The sequence below is a fragment of the Ambystoma mexicanum genome, chromosome 1q, assembly GCF_040938575.1.
Source record: "Ambystoma mexicanum isolate Mex_15411 chromosome 1q, UKY_AmexF1_1, whole genome shotgun sequence".
Lineage (NCBI taxonomy): Eukaryota > Metazoa > Chordata > Amphibia > Caudata > Ambystomatidae > Ambystoma > Ambystoma mexicanum.
In genome coordinates this window covers 695,047,531-695,069,373 of record NC_090922.1, presented here as the reverse complement: position 1 = coordinate 695,069,373, position 21,843 = coordinate 695,047,531, and the positions used below count along the sequence as shown (strand labels likewise).

Sequence of the window (21,843 nt, the reverse complement as noted above, 5' to 3'; positions counted from 1 at the left end):
AAACTAAAAATGTATTGTGCACTGCAGCATTCTTATGGGTCTACAGTAAAGGGATACTGGGCCATTTTTATTTAGAAGTTACTGGATCTGAGAGCCATCATAATGGCCCTGCATGCAAACGTAGTAGCTATTTTAATGGGCACTCTGCAAAAGTGCCTCAGTGTGTGCTTGGACCCTGCCTTTAGTAGCTACAGCAGATAATACGAAGGTTGTAGGGGGTGCTCATGTCCTCTAAGAATTCTCACCTCTTCTTATTTGTTCATAATTGTGCCATTACCCTGGGTAGGACCATTTTTTTTATTTTCAAAGCCCCTATTTGCTTCTCAATCAGTGCTTGCTCTTAAGTAAAACAAGTGACCAAGTATTGATAGAATTAAAACTTGTTAAAGCCGACTGGTCAATGATGTCTGCTTGTTGTGCAAAGCCAGTAGTGGTGCCAAGGAGCAGTTTGTCTGCATTAGCAGCTTTAGTGGGCTATGCAATGTTCAACTGCAGCAGTTACTTTGCATGTAGGTTATTGTGCAGCATTAAAAAAGAAATTACTACTGCAAAGTGGGTTCATCCCATGAGGCCATGTACATGTATGTCAATCGCCAAAGATACTAGTGCAAACTGCACACATATGTTTGAATTCAAGCAGGGCCGTCCCTTCCTTCCTTTCTTCTGCAGTCAAAAGGAGTGTCATTTAGTTTGATAACAGCAATCTCTGTTATTCGCAATGCAGTGATGCTACTGGCACCTACTGTGATGCAGTGAAGTTTAAATTGTTGTGCAAGTAAGGTACCAGACTATCAATGTTGTCAGAATCTGGCATGAGAGCCTATGAAATGGCTGATTATTCCCCTCTCCTTTTAACCATGCAATGGGATATCCAGATTCCCATAAAAACAAGCCTTGTTCAATAGCTGGTCCAACTCCCAAAGCCCCCCATCCCCTACTGGCCTACTCCTGCCATGCTGACCCATCAGATATCACCAATACACTTTTCTTATGCAAAAGGGAAAACAAATACAGCCTGTTATTTTTCAAACTGTACCCTAGATTTTCATCCAAAAAGAGAAACTGCAGCAGTAAAGCACGAGAACAAGCAGTTAGCAGAGAATAGGCAGCAAGAAAGAGAATAATTTATGAATATAACTATCCACCTCTAGTTCCCTGAATTCCGTTAGATGTTTATTTTCTGTATTTAGATGGACATTTTAATGACCAGTACCCAGAAACGTTTTAGTCTCTATTACCTATTACTCAGTTCCTCTCTGTCTCTGTCTCTCTCTCTCTCTCTCTCTCTCTCTTTATCTCTCCCTGTCTCTCTCTTTCTAACCTCCCTCTCCCTCTCGCTCTTTCTCTCACTCTCACTTCCTCTCCCCTTAATGGTGGCACCCATTGAGAAGCCCTCCTGGCCCCCTTCGACTCCTCTAAGGTCATCATTAATGTTTATCTGAATGGCACCATATTGGTCCAAGGCCCTCAGGCCAACCTTCTCCTCTTTGATAGACACTTCCCACGCCTCATCAATTTCCTTTCTTCTACTACTGTCCCTTCTCTCCCTTCCTCAGCTTCCTTGCCTCCCCACTCTGCCTTGGCTACCTTGCCCTCTCATTCATCCTCTCCTGCCCCCCCTTGTGCTCCATATACACCACCTTCTACACCTCCGTAGGCCATACCTCTGATCTGTACCCCTCCACGGAAGTCCTTCAAGGATGGCAACCTTCTCCATTTTGCCACTCTCAACGCTCGCTCAGCCATCCTCTGACATCTGCCGCCTCCTGGAAGAACTTGACCTTGATGTCCTCAGTCTCACTGTGGCATGGTTCACGGCCAGCTCTATCACAAGCTTGGACACTCTTCTCCCTGATGGCTACAAGATCCTCTCTGTGTACGGATCCAATCATTCTGGAGTGGGGTAGCCATGAACTTCCCGGAGTGGATTCCTGCCTCTTTCATTTCTATGCAGGCCTACCCCTCTTTCGAATGCCTTGTCTGCAGGCTGTCTCTCTCTCCTGGTCACTCTCTTACCGTGGCTACTATTTATCAGCCACCTGGTCAGATCACCTCCTTCCCCTCTGAGTGGGCGGACCTCTCTTCCTCCCTCCTGGCCTCACCCACTCAACTCCTCCTTCTTGGGGACCCCAACATCCATCTGCATGCTCCCTGTTCCTCCTCAGGACTCTTTTGCGACCTCTGCGATTCTCTCTCTCTTTCCATTCTCCCCTCTGGACCCACTCACTCTGCAGGGAACATGTTGGGTGTTTTGGTCTCCTCTGACCTCCCCCTTTCCACTCTCGGACCACTGCTCTCTCCTGAAGTGACCTCTTCCGCCTTTCCTCCCATCTATCCCTCTCTACCCCTCAGGGCAAGCCAACTTCAACACTGCCAACTAACTTCTCGGTCATCCGACTCATGAAGTGTGTATCAGTTGAGGCTTTCGCTGCCACTTCTCTCCCCCTCCTTCTCTGCCTGACTCACATCCTGACGCAGCCTTTTCCATGTTCTACTATTCTATCTCTGATATTCTTCATGTTCTTGCCCCTGTCATGAGGATCCACTTGAAGCCCAAAGCCAAGTGCAACTCTTGGTATGACCCTGACCTAGCTACCCTTAAACACAAGTGTAGGGTGGCTGAGAGGAAATGGCAGGCCTCTTGCACATTCTCTGACAAACTGGCCTGCCATCTGATCCAAAGGCAATACCGCTCCTGTCTGCACTAAGAAGAAAACCCACATCCAAGGCATCGAACAACCCGGCCGAACTCTTTAAAATCTGCAAGGAGCTAGCCATCCCTGCTGCAGTCTTTACATCACCTGTCACCTCCCAGGCCCTTTACATGGCCCTTGCCTCTCATTTCATCTCTAAAACCCAGGACATCCTGTCCACCCTCTCATCCTCTACTCCTCTCCCCTCTTCTCTCTTTGCTACTTCTGGCCCTCCTGCTGCCGCCCACCTCCCTCTTTCTCTTCCTTTCCTCTGTTCTCCCCTGATGAGATTTCCAGACAAGTCCGGTCTATGAAAGTCTCGTCAAAACAGGTTCTTCCCTGTTTGTTGGAAACCATCAAGGACCACATTGACAACCTCACTCCTGCTCTGGCCGGCTTCTGCAACATCTGCTTCGCCTCTGGAGCCTTCCCCTCCCCTCTGAAGCACTGCCTTGTGCACCCTCTTCTCAAGAAACCCTCAGCCGACCCCTCTTGCCTGTCTAACTATTGTCCAATCTCCATCACTCCTTTCCTGGTTAAACTCCTGGAAAAACTGGCTATCTTCCAGCTTAATCTTCACATAGATTATGTTGGTTGTCTCCATGACCACCAGTCTGGCTTCAAGCTGCCAGAAGCACGGAAACTGCTCTATTGAAATTCCGTGAAGACCTGCTCTCCAATCTCGACTCTAACATCCCTTCTGTCCTCATCCTACGTGATCTCTCTTCTGCCTTTTGACACGGTCAACCATGCCATCCTGCGCAACTGTCTCCGTGATAACCTGGGTATCACTGATCGGGCCCTTGCCTGGCTGACCTCTTTCCTCTCTGATCGAACCCTCCCAGGTCCAACTTGGGTCCTTCCTTTCCTCTATCTCACTCTCTACCTGTGGTGTTCCCCAGGGGTCTAATCTCTCACCTCTCCCTGGCTCTTCAACCAATACCTGGCACCTCTCGCCCACCGCATTGTCGCTCTCTGTTCCAACTTTTAGTGCTATACAGATGACACTTCCCTCTGCCACCTCTTCTCCTTCTCTCATCTGACTGTCATTGTGCTATCCAGGACTAGATGCCGCCAATGATCTCTGCCTTAATGCCAGTAAGACAGAGATTCTCCTCATCGGCAAGCCTGCACCGTCCTTTTGTCATGACCCTTGCCCCTGGCCCTCACTGGCAAGTCAGCATTCCAGTTAGGGCCAGGTCAAAGGCCTTAAAATCTCATCCAAGACTCTCTTGGAGTCAGTCCTGGCTCCTTTGGCGCCAGGCTCATAACCATTATGAAGATCAACATTAGAATGGGACTATTTACCTGGGACTATTTAACTTGGGGGGTTCAGCCAACATGGAGGCACACACATAGCTCAGTTACAAGGAACTGAGCTATGCGGTCTAGTCCTTTGGGTGTGGCAGGCCTGAGACTTTTTTACCTGGACTACTTTACCTGAGACTATTCAAACCACACCCAAACAGCAGAACATGCTTTGCGTTATTTTGCTGTGGGCAGCATAACGCTCACTGTGTCCAGTTCTTTGATGCCAGTTTACCTGAAACCAAGGACCTGCAGAGAGTGAAAGAACACTATGAAATTTACCTGGAACAGTATCCTGTCTTCAATCCATCGCTGAATTCAGTTCCACCCACCTGAAGGTACGAACTCCATCATCCAGCACCGCATGCAGCCTGGAATACTATAACCTGAAAAGAGGAGAAAGAAAGACAGCATTAGTAAGCGTTTACTCACATTTCCTCCCGAATGAAGAAAGCCACACAATTCTTACCTGGGTAGTCATCTCCTGGTCAGTATCATTGCTGGGACATTACGGCGCTCTGTGAGGAACATCGCTAAGGGACCGGGAGAGGGTTCGAGAGTGCAAATCATCCAACCAGGGCTGGGCAGCGTCCCCGTGGATACCAGGTGAGCATAACAGAACGCAAAGCCTCAATAATATTATCCACCTGGGCGTCATGGAGACTTCAGAGACTGACCAGTTAGTTCAGTTGTTGGGACAATTACACGCTGAAGTACATTCAGCCAGGCAAGAAACCAACGCTCTTAGGAGGGATTGGATTGTTACTAAGGATCATACCAACTAAATAAGTAGACAATTGCTCCAATCACAAGCAGGACAGACCCCATTGCCTGGTAACACTCCGCCAGCACCTGTACAAACTTCTTCCACCAATCCATTACAAATAACCCTTCCAGGGGCAGTTCCTTTAGCTCCACCTGAACAATTTACATGGGACCCCAAGAAGTACGCAGCGTTCATGAACCAGTGTCGTCTTCATTTCCTTTGCAGACCTGGGCCTTTTCCTAACTACCAAGCGCGGGTTGCTTTTGTCTTGTCATATCTGAGTGGCAGTGCTGCGGATTGGTCGGTACCATTGGTAAGTCAGGATAACCCGTTGTTACATGACTTTGGGAGTTTCCAGATTGAAATGGAAAAACTCTTTGCTCGTCATACCCAAGGCCAAGCATTAGACAACGAACTTTTGTCACTCCGTCAAGGAAGTCAAGACTTGCTTACATATATAGCAACATTTAACAGACTAGTCATTGAAGCTGGGTGGCCTGAGGAAAAAAGGACCACACTATTTCATCGAGGTCTAAGAGGGGAACTAAAGGATGTCCTTGCTCAAGTGGTTAACCCACCTAAAGACTGTGGAGAATTCATCAACCTTGTGGTGCAATTAGATCACAGATTACAAGACCGAAAAGCGGACCGGATAAGGTTGGACACTCGAGCTGTGTATGTCTGGTCAAAGGATAATGTTCCACGTACATTGGAAAACACAGTAGAACCCATGCAAATTGGAGGTGTACGGCCCCCTTTAACTCAAACTGAAAGAGACAAGAGAAGGCAACAGCAATTATGCTTATATTGCGGAAAATCAGGCCACTTCCTCAAAGAATGTCCAGTGAAACCATCAAGGAGAACTGTTGGAGCCACAGAGAAGGAAGATAATAACAAGGAGTCGGAAAACTACCAAGCCCCGCAAGCGTAGGTGTCCGCTTGTCGAGCGAGAAGGATGAGCCACAGATCTCACACTTTGCATTACCAGTAATTTTGATCAATCACCAACAACCGTCTCGGATGCATGCTGTCGAAGCATACATAGACAGCGGAGCAGTTGGGAATTATGTAGACCAAGATCTGGCACCAGAGATGGGGCTTCCCTTATGCTCTAAATCGACTACTGAAAAATGTACTACTGTTGATGGGACAGAAATAGCTTCCGGACCAGTAACCCAATGTACAGCAGCACTAACCCTACTGTGCCTGGATGGACACCGAGAATCTATTTTGCATTCGATCTCATCAAAGCTCCACAGTTTCGACTAATCTTAGGGATGCCATGGTTGGTAGATCACAACCCTCTAATAGATTGGCGTGCCAAGAAGTTGGCCTTTTCCGATGATTGTGCTCACACCTGTTATTACCAAGGAAATGGGAAAACAGACTTATGTACATCTGCTACTCCCAGTACGGTGTCGATTGTACTAGGTGTGACTTGTACTCTACCAAATGAATACCAAGATTTCCAAGACGTGTTCCAGAAAGAACAAGCCAATACTCTACCACCGCACAGGCCCCACGATTGTCAGATTGACCTCATACCTGGTGCGCAAATTCCTTGTGGTCGAATCTATGCATTTACTGAACCAGAAAACCTCAATTTGAAATCTTATCTTGATCAGTACTTGGCAAATGGATTTATCTGCCCATCTAAATCACCGGCAGCCAGTCCCTTATTCTTTGTACCAAAGAAGGAAGGAGATTTGAGGACTTGCATCAACTATCGTGCATTAAACCAGATCACAGTAAAAAAACATTATCCACTGTGCCTTATTCCCGAATTATTGGATCAAGTCAAATACGCCCAAATCTATAGCAAACTGGACCTTAGAGGGGCGTACCATCCTGTTCGAGTGAAGAAAGGAGCCGAATGGAAAACCGCCTTTTGTACCAAATACGGCTTGTATGAATACCAGGTAATGCCTTTTGGACTTTACAATGCACCTGCTTCATTCCAGTTTATGAATGATGTTTTGCAGGAGTTAATCGACGTTTGTGCCCTGGTTTACATTGATGACATCTTAGTGTATTCTGCTACAAAAGAAGACCATGTGAGGCATGTCCGCTCCATCCTTACTAAACTCTGCCAACATAAACAGTATGCTAAATTCGAAAAATGCTCTTTTCATGCCACCGAAGTGGAGTTCCTAGTTTTATCCTCACACCAAAAGGTATCAGAATGGATAGGCACAAGGTAGATGCCATTCTTAAGTGGCCGTCACCAACTTCATTTAAAGGAATCCAGAGTATCTTGGGCTTTGCAAACTTTTACCGCCGATTCATCCCAGATTTTTCCCAAATAGTGCATCCAATTACATCACTATTGAGAAAAAACAATAAAAAGTTCAATTGGACAGAAGAAGCAGAGAAGGCCTTTCAAGAACTTAAGAACAAATTCACTTCTGCTCCAGTTCTACGGCATCCTCGCCCAGACCTCCCTTATATAGTTGAAACAGATGCCTTTAGCATGGCTATGGGAGCTGTTCTCTCACAAAGGGACCCAGGAACTGGCCAGTTACACCCTTTGGCCTTCTGGTCACGAAAATTCTCACCTCCCGAACTCAACTATGCTATCACAGACAAAGACCTCTTGGCTATAAAATCAGCTTTCAAGGCATGGCGACACTATCTCCTTGGTGCTAGTCATACTGTCACGGTCATAACTGATCATCGAAACCTGCAATACCTAAAAAGAGCAAAGGCTCAATCATCCCGTCAACTGTGGTGGGCTCTATTCTTCGCTGAATATGACTATGTGATCACCTACCGGCCAGGAGTCTGAAACGGAAAGGCTGACGCCTTGTCCCGCATGAGTGTTGATGAAAAGGTATACATAACACCAGATCCAGTAGCCATCATTCATGAAGACAAACTCCTACAACAACATTGAAACAGGGTGAACTCCAAAACAACAACCAACTCTTAATGGATCCCACTTTCTCACAAGAGTGGTGTACTCAAGGAGAACATTACACCAGTAAAGACCAGTTACCAAATGTTAGTAACCGTCTATACTTGCCAAGTAAAGATTTACAAGAGCAGGTTATTTCGAGTTATCACGACTCCCTGATTGAAGGTCATCCTGGAATTGCCAAAACTCTAGCTAGAGTAAAACGAAACTATTGGTGGCCCACATGGTGTAAAGACATCATACAATGGGCCTCATTACGACCCTGGCGCTAAGTGTTTAATAGTGCCGTAAAAGGCTGCAGCGCCATTAAACACTTAGCGCCTTACTACGAGGTCCCTTTGCGGGTCCCTACTTTAACGGCTGGTGTAGACCAGCCGTTAAGGTCGGGTCCCGCAAATGGACCTTGGTGCTAAGTACGGTACCGCAATTTGCGGTACCGTACTTAGCGCCTTCCCCATTCCCATAGAGCCCTATGGGGCGAAAATGGGAATGGGGAAGGGCCATGGTTCAATGGGGAATTACCGCCCCTCCAACCTTGGAATGGGGTGGTAATTCCCCATTGAGCCATGGCGGACCCGTTACAACACCGGCACCAACCATGGTGCTAATAGCGCCATGGTTTAGCGCCGGTGTTGTAATGAGTGCCAATGTATCCAATCTTGCGGTGTGTGTGCACAAAACAAGTCCCAAAAGGAGAAACCAGCTGGTCTTCTCCAACCATTGGAAATTCCTCCCGCACCAAGGCACACACTGTCGCTTGATTTCATTACAGATCTACCTCCCAGTCAAGGATTCAACACCATCTTAGTAGTTGTAGACTTGTTCTCTAAAATGGCACACTTTATTCCTTTTAAGGGTCTTCCAAATGCATCCAATTTAGCAAAAGTATTCCTGAAGGAAATCGTACGGCTACATGGCTTTCCATCGGTCTTGATCTCAGATCGAGGTAGTCAGTTCTTATCCAACTTCTGGAGGAAATGTTGTTCAATGGCCCAAATTGACATTCACCTATCCACAAGTCACCATCCTCAAACAGATGGCCAAACAGAAAGAACAAACCAAACCCTCAAGCAATACTTACGTTGCATGTTACATCAAGTGGAAAGAAATTGGAAGGACTTGTTATAGATAGCTGAATATGCCTATAATAATTCATTACACACCGGCACTGGACAAACCCCTTTCTACACTATATATGGCAGACATCCACGTACTTCAGAATTGGATCTCCCAAACCCTTTGGAAATGCCAGTGGTTAAAACCCTACATACGACTATTTCCCAGGCCTTCAAAGAAGCAGCAGAACATTTACTCCAAGCCAAGAACAGACAAAAGAAATTTGCTGACCAACATTGTAGTAAAGCCCTCGACTATCAAATCGGAGACAAGGTCTGGTTAGCATCAAAATATGTGCCCATAAAAGGGACTCAGACCTTTCGTCCCCCATATCTGGGACCTTATTCTATTGCATCCATAATAAATCCAGTGGCAGTTAAATTAGCCCTACCTCCCACTATGCATATTCATCCTGTGTTTCACGTATCACTCCTGAAACCGGTACAACCCGGTACTCGGGTTACAACACCACCAAAACCAGTATTAGTTGACAGAGAACCAGAGTTTGTAGTAAAGGATATCCTAGACTCAAAATACACCAGATCCAAACTATACTACTTAGTTGATTGGAAGGGATACAGCCCTCAAGACAGATCATGGGAACCTAGTGAATACATCCATGCACCTTGCTTAATTAAAAAGTTCCATCAGAATTACCCAGCCAAACCAGGACCAGGCAGAAGTGCCACCGTGAGAGGGGCCTTAGGGGGAGTGCTGTCATGACCCTTGCCCCTGGCCCTCATTGGCAAGTCAGCCTTCCAGTTAGGGCCAGGTGAAAGGCCTTAAAACCTCATCCAAGACTCTCTTGGAATCAGTCCTGGCGCCTTTGGCGCCAGGCTCATTACCATCGTGAAGACCAACATTAGAATGGGACTATTTACTTGGGACTAGAACTGAGCTATGCGGTCTAGTCTTTTGGGTGTGGCAGGCCTGGGACTACTTTACCTGGACTACTTTGGGCGTGGCAGGCCTGGGACTTTTTTACCTGGACTACTTTACCTGAGACTATTCAAACCACACCCAAACAGCAGAACATGCTTTGCGTTATTTTGCTGTGGGCAGCATAACGCTCACTGTGTCCAGTTCTTTGATGCCAGTTTACCTGAAACCAAGGACCTGCAGAGAGAGAAAGAACACTACGAAATTTACCTGGAACAGTATCCTGTCTTCAATCCATCGCTGAATTCAGTTCCACCCACCTGAAGGTACGAACTCCATCATCCGGCACCGCATGCAGCCTGGAATACTATAACCTGAAAAGAGGAGGAAGAAAGACAGCATTAGTAAGCGTTTACTCACATTTCCTCCCGAATGAAGAAAGCCACACAATTCTTACCTGGGTAGTCATCTCCTGGTCAGTATCATTGCTGGGACATTACGGCGCTCTGTGAGGAACATCGCAACCTGCAAGGAGAGAAAAGACACAGGTTTGCAATATAAAAGGCGAAACAGCACCACGCATCGCGCATTACACACCGGACAGCATCGCGCACACCACGCTTTCACCTACCGGCCCATGCTCACCTTCAAACTGCATGACAACACCAAAATACCTTTCCATACCTAAAAGGAAATAAGCAAGACGTTATTATTCGAACTAAGAGGAACATAAGAACTGCATATAAAGACTGTAAAGCAGCAAATCTACAGAGTCGCAGCAGGCATGGATTCCCACAGGTGGGCTTGCACCAGTGAAGTAACTTGGTCGCTGCTTGCCCCCCACATCTACACGCCCCTGCCACGAGGAGCAGGACGGAGAATCCACCTTTTACAATATTAAGACCCATCTTTAACCAGAGGCCTTACCAAGGGACCGGGAGAGGGTTCGAGAGTGCAAATCATCCAACCAGGGCTGGGTGGCGTCCCCGTGGATACCAGATGAGCGTAACACCTTTCTTGTCACTCTCTCGCCAGCCTTGCTTGTCCCTCCTCCTGCTCCCACCTATGAGGCTTGGAACCCTAGGACTCCACACCCTCCTCTTCTCCTGACATCTCTAAAAAGTCAAACTACCAACTGCCCCTCCTCAGAGGTATTCTTCCCTAGCTCCCCTTCCTACAGAAGCTCACTGTCTCTAGAGCACTGGTTCTCTCTAAACTGGACTACTGCAACAGCCTCTTTCTAAATCTGCCTGCTTCTACTCTCCGCCCTCTGCCACACATCCAGAACAGGACTGCAAGACTTGTCCTTGGCCTCAAGCCCTGGGATCGTGTTTCTCCAGCCCTGACATCTCTTCATTGGCTCCCAGTGGCTGCATGGATTACATTCAAGACCCTTTGCATTGTCCACAAGGTTTTCTGGGGCCTGGGTCCAAAATGCCGGTAAGATAGCTCAGTGGGTTGAGCGCTCGCTACTGCGATCTGAGTGTGATCTGCAGGTCGCAGGTTCAAATCCCAGCAAGGCCAACTCAGCCTTTCTTCCTTCTGAGGTTGATAAATGAGTACCAATTTTGGGTGGGTGATATTGTATGTACTTATGTGCTCTGTAAAGCGCTTTGGATTAAGGCGCTATATAAATAACACATTATTATCATTAAATACCATCGTACTCAAGCTCTTCACTCCTCCAGCTCCAACTCCCTCAGGGTCAGTTGCTTCTATAACCTCTGGGTTGGGCCTCCTTCTAGAATACCCTCCCTGTCTCTCTGAAACTTGTGGAGAAGCATCTTTGGTTTCGGAAGCACCTCAAGACCTTCCTCTTTGCTTCTGCCTTCGCTCTTCCTCTCCCCTGATGACCTGTCTACTTCAGCACCTCGTTACCCTCTGATTTTCAGGCCTACGCCCCTGCCCACCAAGCCACAAGCCCACACTGCCTCCTGCCAACTCCTGCACTTGGGTCTGTATCTGCAAACCTGCAGTCCCCTTAACTGCACTTATTGGACACCCCTTGTCTGTGCTGTAACCTTGCACTTGTCACCTGCTGGCTGCACTATCTGTTGCTGTTTTATCCCGTGTTCAGCACTTTCCACTCCTCCCCTCCCCCTTGCACTTCGCCCCTTCCGACTCCCCTGCGCGTTCGCAAAATCACTGGGCCTAGTAAAAACCGTTGTTTTCCCCCTCTTGTTACCCTCCCTGCCTCGTCACGCTCTGAAACACTTGTGCATGAGTGGGATACAAATAAAATATCATATCATATCAAACAAGACAGTGGCCCTCATTACGACCCTGGCGGAAATCGAAAAACGATGGCGGAAATGCAATACCGCCATCGAATAGCGCTCGGTGCGACTATGACCCGTCACCGCAAAGTACGAAGCCATTAGCGACACCGTAGTGAACGCCAACGCTAACTGCACCAAGCACGCGCGCGCGCGCCATGCCAAACCGCAAACACCACCATGGTGCAACGGTACGCCAATTCCGACCCTAGCGGACATGTACCTAACGCCATCAGGCATGGCGGAATGTACCATTCCGCCATGGCGAGAAGTACGGCATCGCGAATCAACCGTAAACGGCCCCACTGAGTGCCTGTACACCGCTCCCTGCCCACAAAGTACAACTCCCCGTAGGTGCAATGAAGCCACAATGCAACCATTGAAATGTACAAGTCACCCATGCATGCCAACGAACAAAAGAAACACAACAGGGGCCAATGGGAGCTGCAGGGCACAGATGGCACGAATACAGAAGCCATCCCAATGGACATGACCACAGTCCCCCACCAAGAAACGCACGCAAACACAGGCACCTGTGACCAGCAATATTCCGAAAACCACATCATTCAACCAGTCCACCTGGCTGACCGGCATCTGTTACACAAAACCCAATCCCCCGCCCCTGAGCATGACAACATTCAAACTGGCATATTGGCAGCCCCCATCCCTGACCTCACTGGGCTTCGTAGGCAAACGCGCACAGCACAGTACCACGCAACTAAACCCCGAAGCTGGAACCCAATGCAGATCTCCCCACAATACATCGCCCCCCAAATAGGCATATGCCACATCACTTGCAAAGAAAAACGCTACACGGGCCAAATCAGAATAGAAATTTATGCACATCAAAATCACCAAGCACATACAGCCATCAGGCCATGAAATCCAAAACACCAATCACCATTGTGGGCTGCTTCCGCAAGAAATGACCAGCCACTACCTGTGTGTCGCCCTGTTCCCCCATGGTACACAGAGCCACATTCACGTACGAAAAGGCAACATGGAAGCGCACAGAACCGCAGGGCCGTCCCAATGGGGAGGCACTAGTCCAGCTGAAAGGCCGAAATGTTGCTCCGAGCCACCAGTACTGCGTAAGGGCATGTGGCCCATTGGCGATCGTCCCATAAGATCGTAATGCTGCTCCACTGATTAACACGAAGCAGCAGGTGTCGGGAGTAAAATCCATCTGCAGGAGTGGCATACAGATGGCAGTGGCAAAAGGGGAGGAGATACCTGTCAACCAAAAGAAAAGAAAAAGAACAGAATGGCCATCAGAACTACATACCAACAACTCACTTCAATGATCACACGAAATCCACAGCCATATGCATGCTAGCCCACTCCAAAGGAACATCACCACCCCAAAACCACTTGCGAATCATAACCATCTATATCGAGGTGCAAACACCATCACAAACGAGTGTCTGAGGGCGCCTCGAGACAGGGAGGGCTCAACAAGGCCAGATGGACGATGGTCCCACTATGGCAGCCCTGCATCACATAGCGTAGGGGAGGCGGATAGATCCCAAGAAGCCCTGTACATGGCAAACTCTGTATCAAATCACCTGCCCATGCATCCATCCATCATTCCCTCATCCCGGGATCAAAATGCCTGAATAATTACTCACATGACATTAGAAACATCCATTGAGTCTGTGCGTTATGCAGCCTGCTAAATCCACAGTGCCCCAGCCCGTAATTCCAGTGTTGTGAAGTAACATGTATTTGGGAACGGACGGCCTCATCGCCCACGTAGCTATTGCGCATCCCAAACTATTCATATCAATCATTGCTCCCTCGCCATGGGCCCTGTCTCAAGGACATAGAACAATAGAACGTTACATTTGCAGTCAGACCTGTGGGCATCTCCTCGCCGCTAGCTGGAAACCGAAAGCGCCGCCCTTCGAATTCCTCATTTGCAACATCACGTCGAAAAGGCATCTGTGGCCGTTTGAAATCACTAATTATCCCATCGAGTGCGGCTGTGTGTGAAAATGGCAACTGCCTTCACCCACGAATGGGACGCCCCGCCCGTCGTTGCAACTCGGTACAGTGATGCATGAGGGCCCACCGTCACTCGAGTACTACGTTCCACTGACCCTTCACAAGTCTGTTCGCGACTGCACAGATAGTATGTGAAACAATGGGACCACAGCAGAATGAACATATCAACCAATCTTACACGGCCATCGGGTACAAATACATGATTGCAATAGCAAGATACAATTCCCCGAATTGCAGCGTTGTGCGCGGGACGTGCTCGGCCAAAGGGGAGAGCAGTTTGCACAGGTGGAATCAATCACCACAGGTGGAGGCCATACAGCCTGAAAACACATAAATTGCACAGCCAGTCTCCTCCCACAACCACACCGAAATGCTACCGGCAGGACTCGCGATGTTGGCCCTGGGGGACCTGATAGCACTGCAAGTGCTCCGACTCCAAGAAGTAGACGAACACCAACTACAACCAGCCGCACGGAGGAGACGCAGGAGGAGGAGGAGGCCAAGGCAGGGCCAGCAAGGCCCACCAGCACAGCCACTACCACCACGCAGGCAGCCCGCAATTCAACGCCTCCGAGCACATCCGTTCAACCTCACTGATGAGCAGATCCACACCCTCTACCGTCTGGACCGGGACACCATAGCCGCCATTGTGGACATGACACAGGCTGACCTTGTCAGCATGATAGATAGCCCAACCGCCATCCCACCCCTACTGAAGGTGGTGTCTGTACTACACTTCCTGGCCACAGGCACCTACCAGCACACAGTCGGACAGTTGCATGGCATTTCTCAGCCACTGTTCTCACGGACACTATTGCAAGTGCTCGATGCCCTCCTGAAGCACGCAGACGACTACATCTCTCTACCACGCTCGGAGCAGGAAATTACCAACACAAAAGTGGGATTCCATGCACTTGCCGGCATACCGGGTTGCATTGGTGCCATCGACTGCACCCATGTTGAATTGGTCGTCCCACATGCCATGGAGGCCCAGTACCGCAACCGAAAACAATTTCATTCCCTGAATGTACAGATGGTGTGTGACTCCAACAGGATCATTACACATTGTTGTGCCCGATTCCCTGGATCAACCCATGATTCTATGGTCTTGAGGAACTCTACAATACCACGCTACATGGAACGACACGCAGGGAACAGATCCTGGCTACTCGGTGAGTCTCATTACATGCATGATGATGTGGGGTATGTGAATTGTCAATGACCTGCCAGGAAGGGGGGGGGGGTGTCAATGGCATTCCACATCATACGTTTCTCGTCCACATACAGGTGATGCTGGATATCCACTGAAGAGATGGCTCCTCACACCAGTCCGGAACCCACGGGACCAGCATGAGGAGGACTACAACCATGCCCACTCACGTACCCGTGTAGTCATAGAACAGGCATTCGGCCTACTGAAGACCCGTTTCCGCTGCCTCAGCAGGTCTGGCGGGGCACTCCTGTACCGCCATGAGAAGGTTGCAAAGATGGTCATGGCATGTGTCATGCTCCACAACATGTGCGTACGTAGAAATGTGCCCATGCCCCCTGACGCAGAACTGCAAGCACCTGATGATGGTCATGATGAGGGTGGGGATGTGGCAGCACCTCATGGAGTCTGCGAGGCACCGGAGGGCCGTGACATTCGTCAGCATCTCATTGATGTATGCTTCTAGCACTCACGCCTGGTGGCTGATACATGGACACGGGACTCGTGGCACTGCGTGTGTCTGGGACATGCACAATATGGACTGTACGCCTATGATGGCCTAGTACACAAAGATCAATGTCCACACTTCTCATTGGTTGATCGTGCACTTTTTATGGCATATGTGATATCATGTTGAACACCCTATCGACCCGCCACCCAAGTGAGCCCCACACACCCCCTCCACCCTCCTACCTCCCCCCCGAACACCAGTGTCCAAAGATGCTCATTGTCAGTGGGCTGTCGCTATTGCATGCCCCCTCTGCGGGTATCAGGGGCACCCCTGCCTGTGGAGCGCAGGTTCCTTCCTGATCTACGTTGGGGGCTGCCCTGGACGGAACTTGCAACGGATGATGTGTCTGCCTGCTCACGTCCATGCATGTCCCTAAGGGTTTGCGAGAGCTCAGTGAGCACACGGCGCACTGCGACAAGTTCGGCACATACGTCTTTGGACGTCGCATGCAGTTCCCCCCTCAGGCTCTCGGTGCTACTCTCCATTTGGACTCTCAGGCTCTCGGTGCTACTCTCAATTTGTGCCCTTAGCGTCTCTGTACCTCTCTCCATTTCTGCCCTAAGTGTCTCTGTTGATGTTTCTATGTCTGCCTTGGTGCCCCCACATTCATCGGCATGGCCCTTGAGGAGTGTGGCCATTTGCTGCTGTTGGACGATTAACTTGTCGAGGGACTGTTGCCTCTGCTGGGCCATGGCCATTTGCGGTGGTGTCACAGAGGGGCTGTTGTCCTCATGTTGCCTTGCCACAGGGCTTGTGGGGGATGGCCAGTCGTCGTCTTGTGGCTGCACCTGCGTGGTATCCTCATGTTGTACGGGATGGGACAGACAGGGGGATTGGGACAGGTCATGGATGGATCTGACCTCGACATCCCCGTCTTCTGTGTCCGAGCATGCTGCCATCAATGGGGTGTCACCTATGGTGCTGCTGCCACCAGAGGCAGTGCCTTCTGTGGCATCCATTGGGGGGACCTGTGGTGGTGGTGTTGTGGCCATGCTGGCTGCTGGGGTGCCTGTTGATGTTCCCTCCTCTGTGCTGCCACCTGATTTGTGCTGCTGCCGTGTCTTGATGCGTGCAGCTGAGGTGGAGGGTCTCTGGCCGTTGGTCTTGGCCCTCTTTGCAGGTGTGCTGGTAGGGGTGTCCTGTAGCTCGTCGTTTGGATCGGACCCTGTGGTGGAGTAAAGGAGGGCGAGGGTTATTGATGGGTCAGTGGGAATTGGAATGGCATTGTGTCACATGCATTGGGGTGGTACCTGAGGGTGATTTGGGTCGGGGTCTTGGAGGTGCTTTGATTTGTGTGTGGAGTGAGGGTGCAGTTGTTTGGCAGCCTGCAGTTAGGGTGTGCCTGCTGCACGTGTAGTGCGTGTATTTGGGGTTTTTAATTATTTATGTATTTATTGTGGGTTTTGACGTGCGCTTTCAGGCCGATGTGTGTGGACGTTCTCCTGGACATGTGTTTCTGTTGCACTATGTGGACGCATGGTACTTCACATGGTTGGACTTTGTGGATTTGGCATTGTTTTATCTGGCCCACCTACCTGAATCTTCGGATGTCTGCACTCCTTTCTCCATCCCTCCGACTCCCTCTATGCTCTCCATTCCGATGGTGGAGGCACAGATTTCTTCCCAGGGGGTCAACTTGATGGGTGATTCAGGACCTCCCCCGGTGGCTGTGGCAATGTTGCGGTTGGCAGAGAGTATGCTGCGGACGCGTATCCGCAGGTCGTCCCATCGCTTGCGGCATTGCTGTGGGGTGCGGGGTGCGGTCCCCACCGCACTTACCCGCTGTGCCACCAGAGCCCATATGGCCTTCTTGTTTGCAAGTGCCGTCCTGGTCATTTGCGTGGAGAAGACGACGGCTGCATTCTCCTGGAGGGTCTCTGTTAGCACGGTGAGTTCCTCACGGGAGAAGTGGACCTGCCGCTTGCGGTCGCACGCTTTCTTCGCTACTTTTCCCATTTTTCGTGGTTTCGCTAGGGTGGTTGACGGGTTGGGGTGTGTTTCAGGGTAGTGATTTTAGTGGTTGTGTGGTTTTGGTGTTTTTATAGGTGTACGCCGGGATGTTTCCCGTTCCGGGCCCATGTTTTAACTTCCGTTTCCGTATATTTCCGGGCACCGTACTTTCCGGTAGGCGCACACTGCGGTGACCGCTAAGAGGGGTGGCGGTATTGCACCTAGGGCGCCGTACGGCGGCGGTGTGGGCCGTTTTGGGGTCATTTCCGCCATCGCGGACTTTGCACTTCCGCCGTGGCGTGGTGCTCGTGCCCGATGGGTCGGAATGGGCCGCACTTTGCTCCTTCGTACAATGGCGGAAACGCTATTTACGCTGTGGCGCTCCGGTCAGTCGCTTTCCGCAAGGGTCGTAATGAGGGCCAGTATAAAACAATGATTTCAGCACAATTAAAATGTGTAGTAATGAGTTCAATGCACAATTGTAATGATTTATGGAGTAGCACTTATGTCATCGGTTATCCTATTCAATCTGAATCTATCTGACTATACAAATTCATCGCTTGATTTACACATAGCCTCGATGGCTATGTGTAAATCACACTTTTTAGTCTTCCATGGGAAAGATAAGAGTCCACTGAGGATTAATGTGATACCTAACATTGTGGGTTCCTCTCTGTACGTCTTGTATCTCATAGATTGTGATATATCCTATGCCTGTGACACTTTAAAACTATCAACATACAGTTTTGTACCAATGACTGTGTCTGCTATTTAGTAATTATAACTCCTAATCTGCTGTATGATTTGACTTTATCTGTTTAGCCAACTGCAAGTCGACGCCTTGTAACCAGCATGGAGACTGCATAGAGAACATCGGGAACTACAACTGCGATTGTCATCCTGGGTTTTATGGGCCTGAGTGCCAATATGGTCAGTATACAGGAGTAAGCATCAGAAACATGCCTGAAAAGTTTACTTGCCCTGAAGTCATACCTGATGTGAACTGGTTATTACTTCTGGCCCTGATATGGCAAGTTCTAACCTAACTAAGATCCAGATTTCGCATATAATGCTTATTGCTTTTCTGCTCGGTTTGGTCAGGTATCTTTATATAGTGATGGAGAGACTAGTTTCCATATAAAATCTTATTTTGTGCCAAGTGGAAATACTGTTGTTATGCAGTTGTATCTCTTTGGAACCTTTTGCACTATTTCACTATTTCTGGCAAATAAAATGGATCAACAGTCCCATTATTGATAAGCAATTATAATAAATAAAGCCATGGTCTACCTGGCGTGATTTCAATGTTATAGAATTGTGATCACGTTTTCCCTCTATCCAGGTACCTCTAACCTAGGTGTTTTGCATTTACTGTTGTATGCCCAATGTAGGCTTGGCCCCCCTCCTGTAAGGAACCCAACTCTAGGTGTTGCTGCTTTCGCTGTTGTGTCCCCAATGTAGGCCTTTCTCCCACTTGGCAGGTATCCAAAATCAAGGTGTTGCTGCTTTTACTGTTGTGTTCCCCAATTTAGGCATTTTCCCTCTATCCAAGTACCCCAAATGTAGGTGTCTCGCATTGATCGTTGTATCTCCAATTTAGACGCCTTTCTCACATCACTGGTTCTTCCTACTGCAGGTGTCCTCCCCCCTAACACTGTGTTCCAGTCCTAAGTGTTTCCCCTCCACTGATGTGTCCCCAACCCAGAAATAACCCATTCACTCCATCGTCCCAATCCTAGGGGTCATCCATCTACTGCTGTATTCGAACCACAAGGTCTCTACCGCTGCAACGGATAGTTAATCACATAGTTCATTCTTGTTCCTGTCCACAGCCCAATTAATTAATAAGCATCCAACAGAACTATGCACCATAGCAACCCAAAAAACCACTGCCATAGTTAGCCCATTGAGAGGTGCTGAACGGTTACCCATCTGAACCAATGCATAACCCGACCTTCCAAAGTTAGCCAAAACAGCACTGGGCGGCTCGCCAACTCCAAAGCCGTTGAACAAGCCACAGGTGACCCTACAACAACAACCAAAGGACTACGATATGCCACCAAAAGGACACCAAAAACCACACAGAGCCGCACAGGAAAACTGGTACATGGACGAACCATGAGGGTAAACTACTGGATGAAAACAAAAAAATTAAAAATATACACTAAGGGTCACGGTCTTAGATGACCAGAACCCTTCACCACCCCACCTACTGCCCGTCCTCCAACCATACCCAACAACCAGAGTGATGAATCAAGAGAAGGCCGCCCAACCAACAGACAGATTTAGGGATAACACCACATGCAATTATGCACCAAGGAAACTCAGATAGCCAAACCATTAAAACACAAGCATCTCACGACCTGCCCACCCACAACTAGAGCCACCCTAAATTGCCCACCCATAGATAGGGTTGCCCAGATGAGCACCCCCCCCCCCCCGGCTACTTATAATTCCAGTGGTGTACCTTTGCGGCAACTGACCTGACATCAGGTCCACACCCAACAACCACGACTAACCTGGACGAGTAACCAGGATCACACTAGGAACAACCACCCACCTTCCACCATAACCCACAGGGAAGTCAGCCGGGACCTAGAGAGGAGGCGAGATGGCTTGACAAACCACAGCCAAGAATGTTGGTAGATACCTTTAAGCAGCAACCAAAGACTCACACCAAAGACTTCATCAAACCCACCAAATTACTAACCCATTTCCCCTTCCTGCTCCTAAAACATATTGAACGACACTACACTTGACTAGGGGCTAGCCACACTACACATAAACACACCAAGAATCAATCTAATGTTTGCACCCCACCATCTCTCTGAGATTCTGGTAGCACACCTAGAGGGGACTCCCCGGCACATAGTCCATAAATCCATCAACTACACAAATACACACCAACACAGTAGATAGTCATATACCGACAGCCATCTGCGACCCGGGACACTTTATGGATACAACTAACCAGTGCACAAAACCAAAATTCACCCTAACATCACACGACACACACGCCAACACAAGCACTAGCACACACCTGAGGCACTGAGTCCTATCCATACGGTTAAAACACACAGGGCTTCCCGAACTAACTACCACATGAATAACAACTCTCACAGATGCCAGTTCCTCCTGGTTCTCAACCTATCTTTTCATCCAATCCCCACTAACATACCCAGCCCTCCTCACTTGCAGAGCCGGCTGAGCGCCTGGAGACTGCCCTTGGGTGGTAGTGGTGCACAGAATAAATCAACATAACATAACACTTGTGAAATCTGCAAAGTGAACAAAATTGCGAATGAATGGGATAATTATAACGATATTATTTCAGGCTGAATCCTGAAACCTTGTTGCAACAGTGTTAATACTCTTCCCATATAATATACTGTAACATTCACTTGCCAGTATCTCATAAGACATCTTTAGGTATTTATATAAGAGTTCCTGAAGAGTATGGCACTTAAAATGGGTTAAAAATAACGAAAATACACTTTACGATAATATGATATTATATATACTTTTTTCCATTAGGATCTGTCAAGGTGTAGATTTGATCACTGTAGGCAGCTTATAAAGACAACCTATCAATGTTTTTTTTTTATCGGGTCTGTAACTAATTTATTTTAAATCTGTTTGTTACGTTTTAGCGACAAAATGCAACACATCTCATGATAGCCAAATTACATTTTCTTGTCAACCTTCGTATTCACACAAAACCCATGTACAACAACGCTTGCTTGTGCTATCAAATTGCAAATCCTATTGCCATTGTCTCCGGGGAAACCACCCAAACATCACCTGAAGTCTCCCCCTGCATGCTTCCCTCCCAGAGTACCAACTAACCTCTAATACTGGAATAATTCTCCCTGCTTATTACTTTACATATTCCTTTTTGCCTGATTACGCCCTAATGGGGACATATCACACAGTATTACATACGATCACTAAAGAACAATAGATATTACTGGTCTCTGTTTTGTGTATATGTTATTACTCTGGTTGCTATATGTTATTACTCTGGTTGCTGTGGCTCAGTTCACATTAGATTTCTGCATATTTTTAGTAACTTTGTTAAGTCATATTTGAGATCCCTGGTACCCCCATATGAGCTGGGCTTGTGCGGATATATTAATTTGATCTTCAGATCTACATGGTCCCCACATGTATTATAGAGCAGACAAAAACTCTTTAAGAGCTGCACAGTGTACTGGCA

General features: G+C 48.4%; 1 protein-coding gene across 1 annotated transcript in view; it reads left to right on the top strand.

Moving 5' to 3' along the window:
- LOC138535425 (P-selectin-like) overlaps nucleotides 1-21,843 on the top strand; it is an 899,675-nt gene that overhangs the window by 218,849 nt on the left and 658,983 nt on the right. Inside the window, exon 5 of the mRNA XM_069641294.1 lies at nucleotides 18,450-18,557. Within this exon, the coding sequence (XP_069497395.1) occupies nucleotides 18,450-18,557 (108 nt within the window). The remainder of the gene's footprint in view (nucleotides 1-18,449; nucleotides 18,558-21,843) is intronic.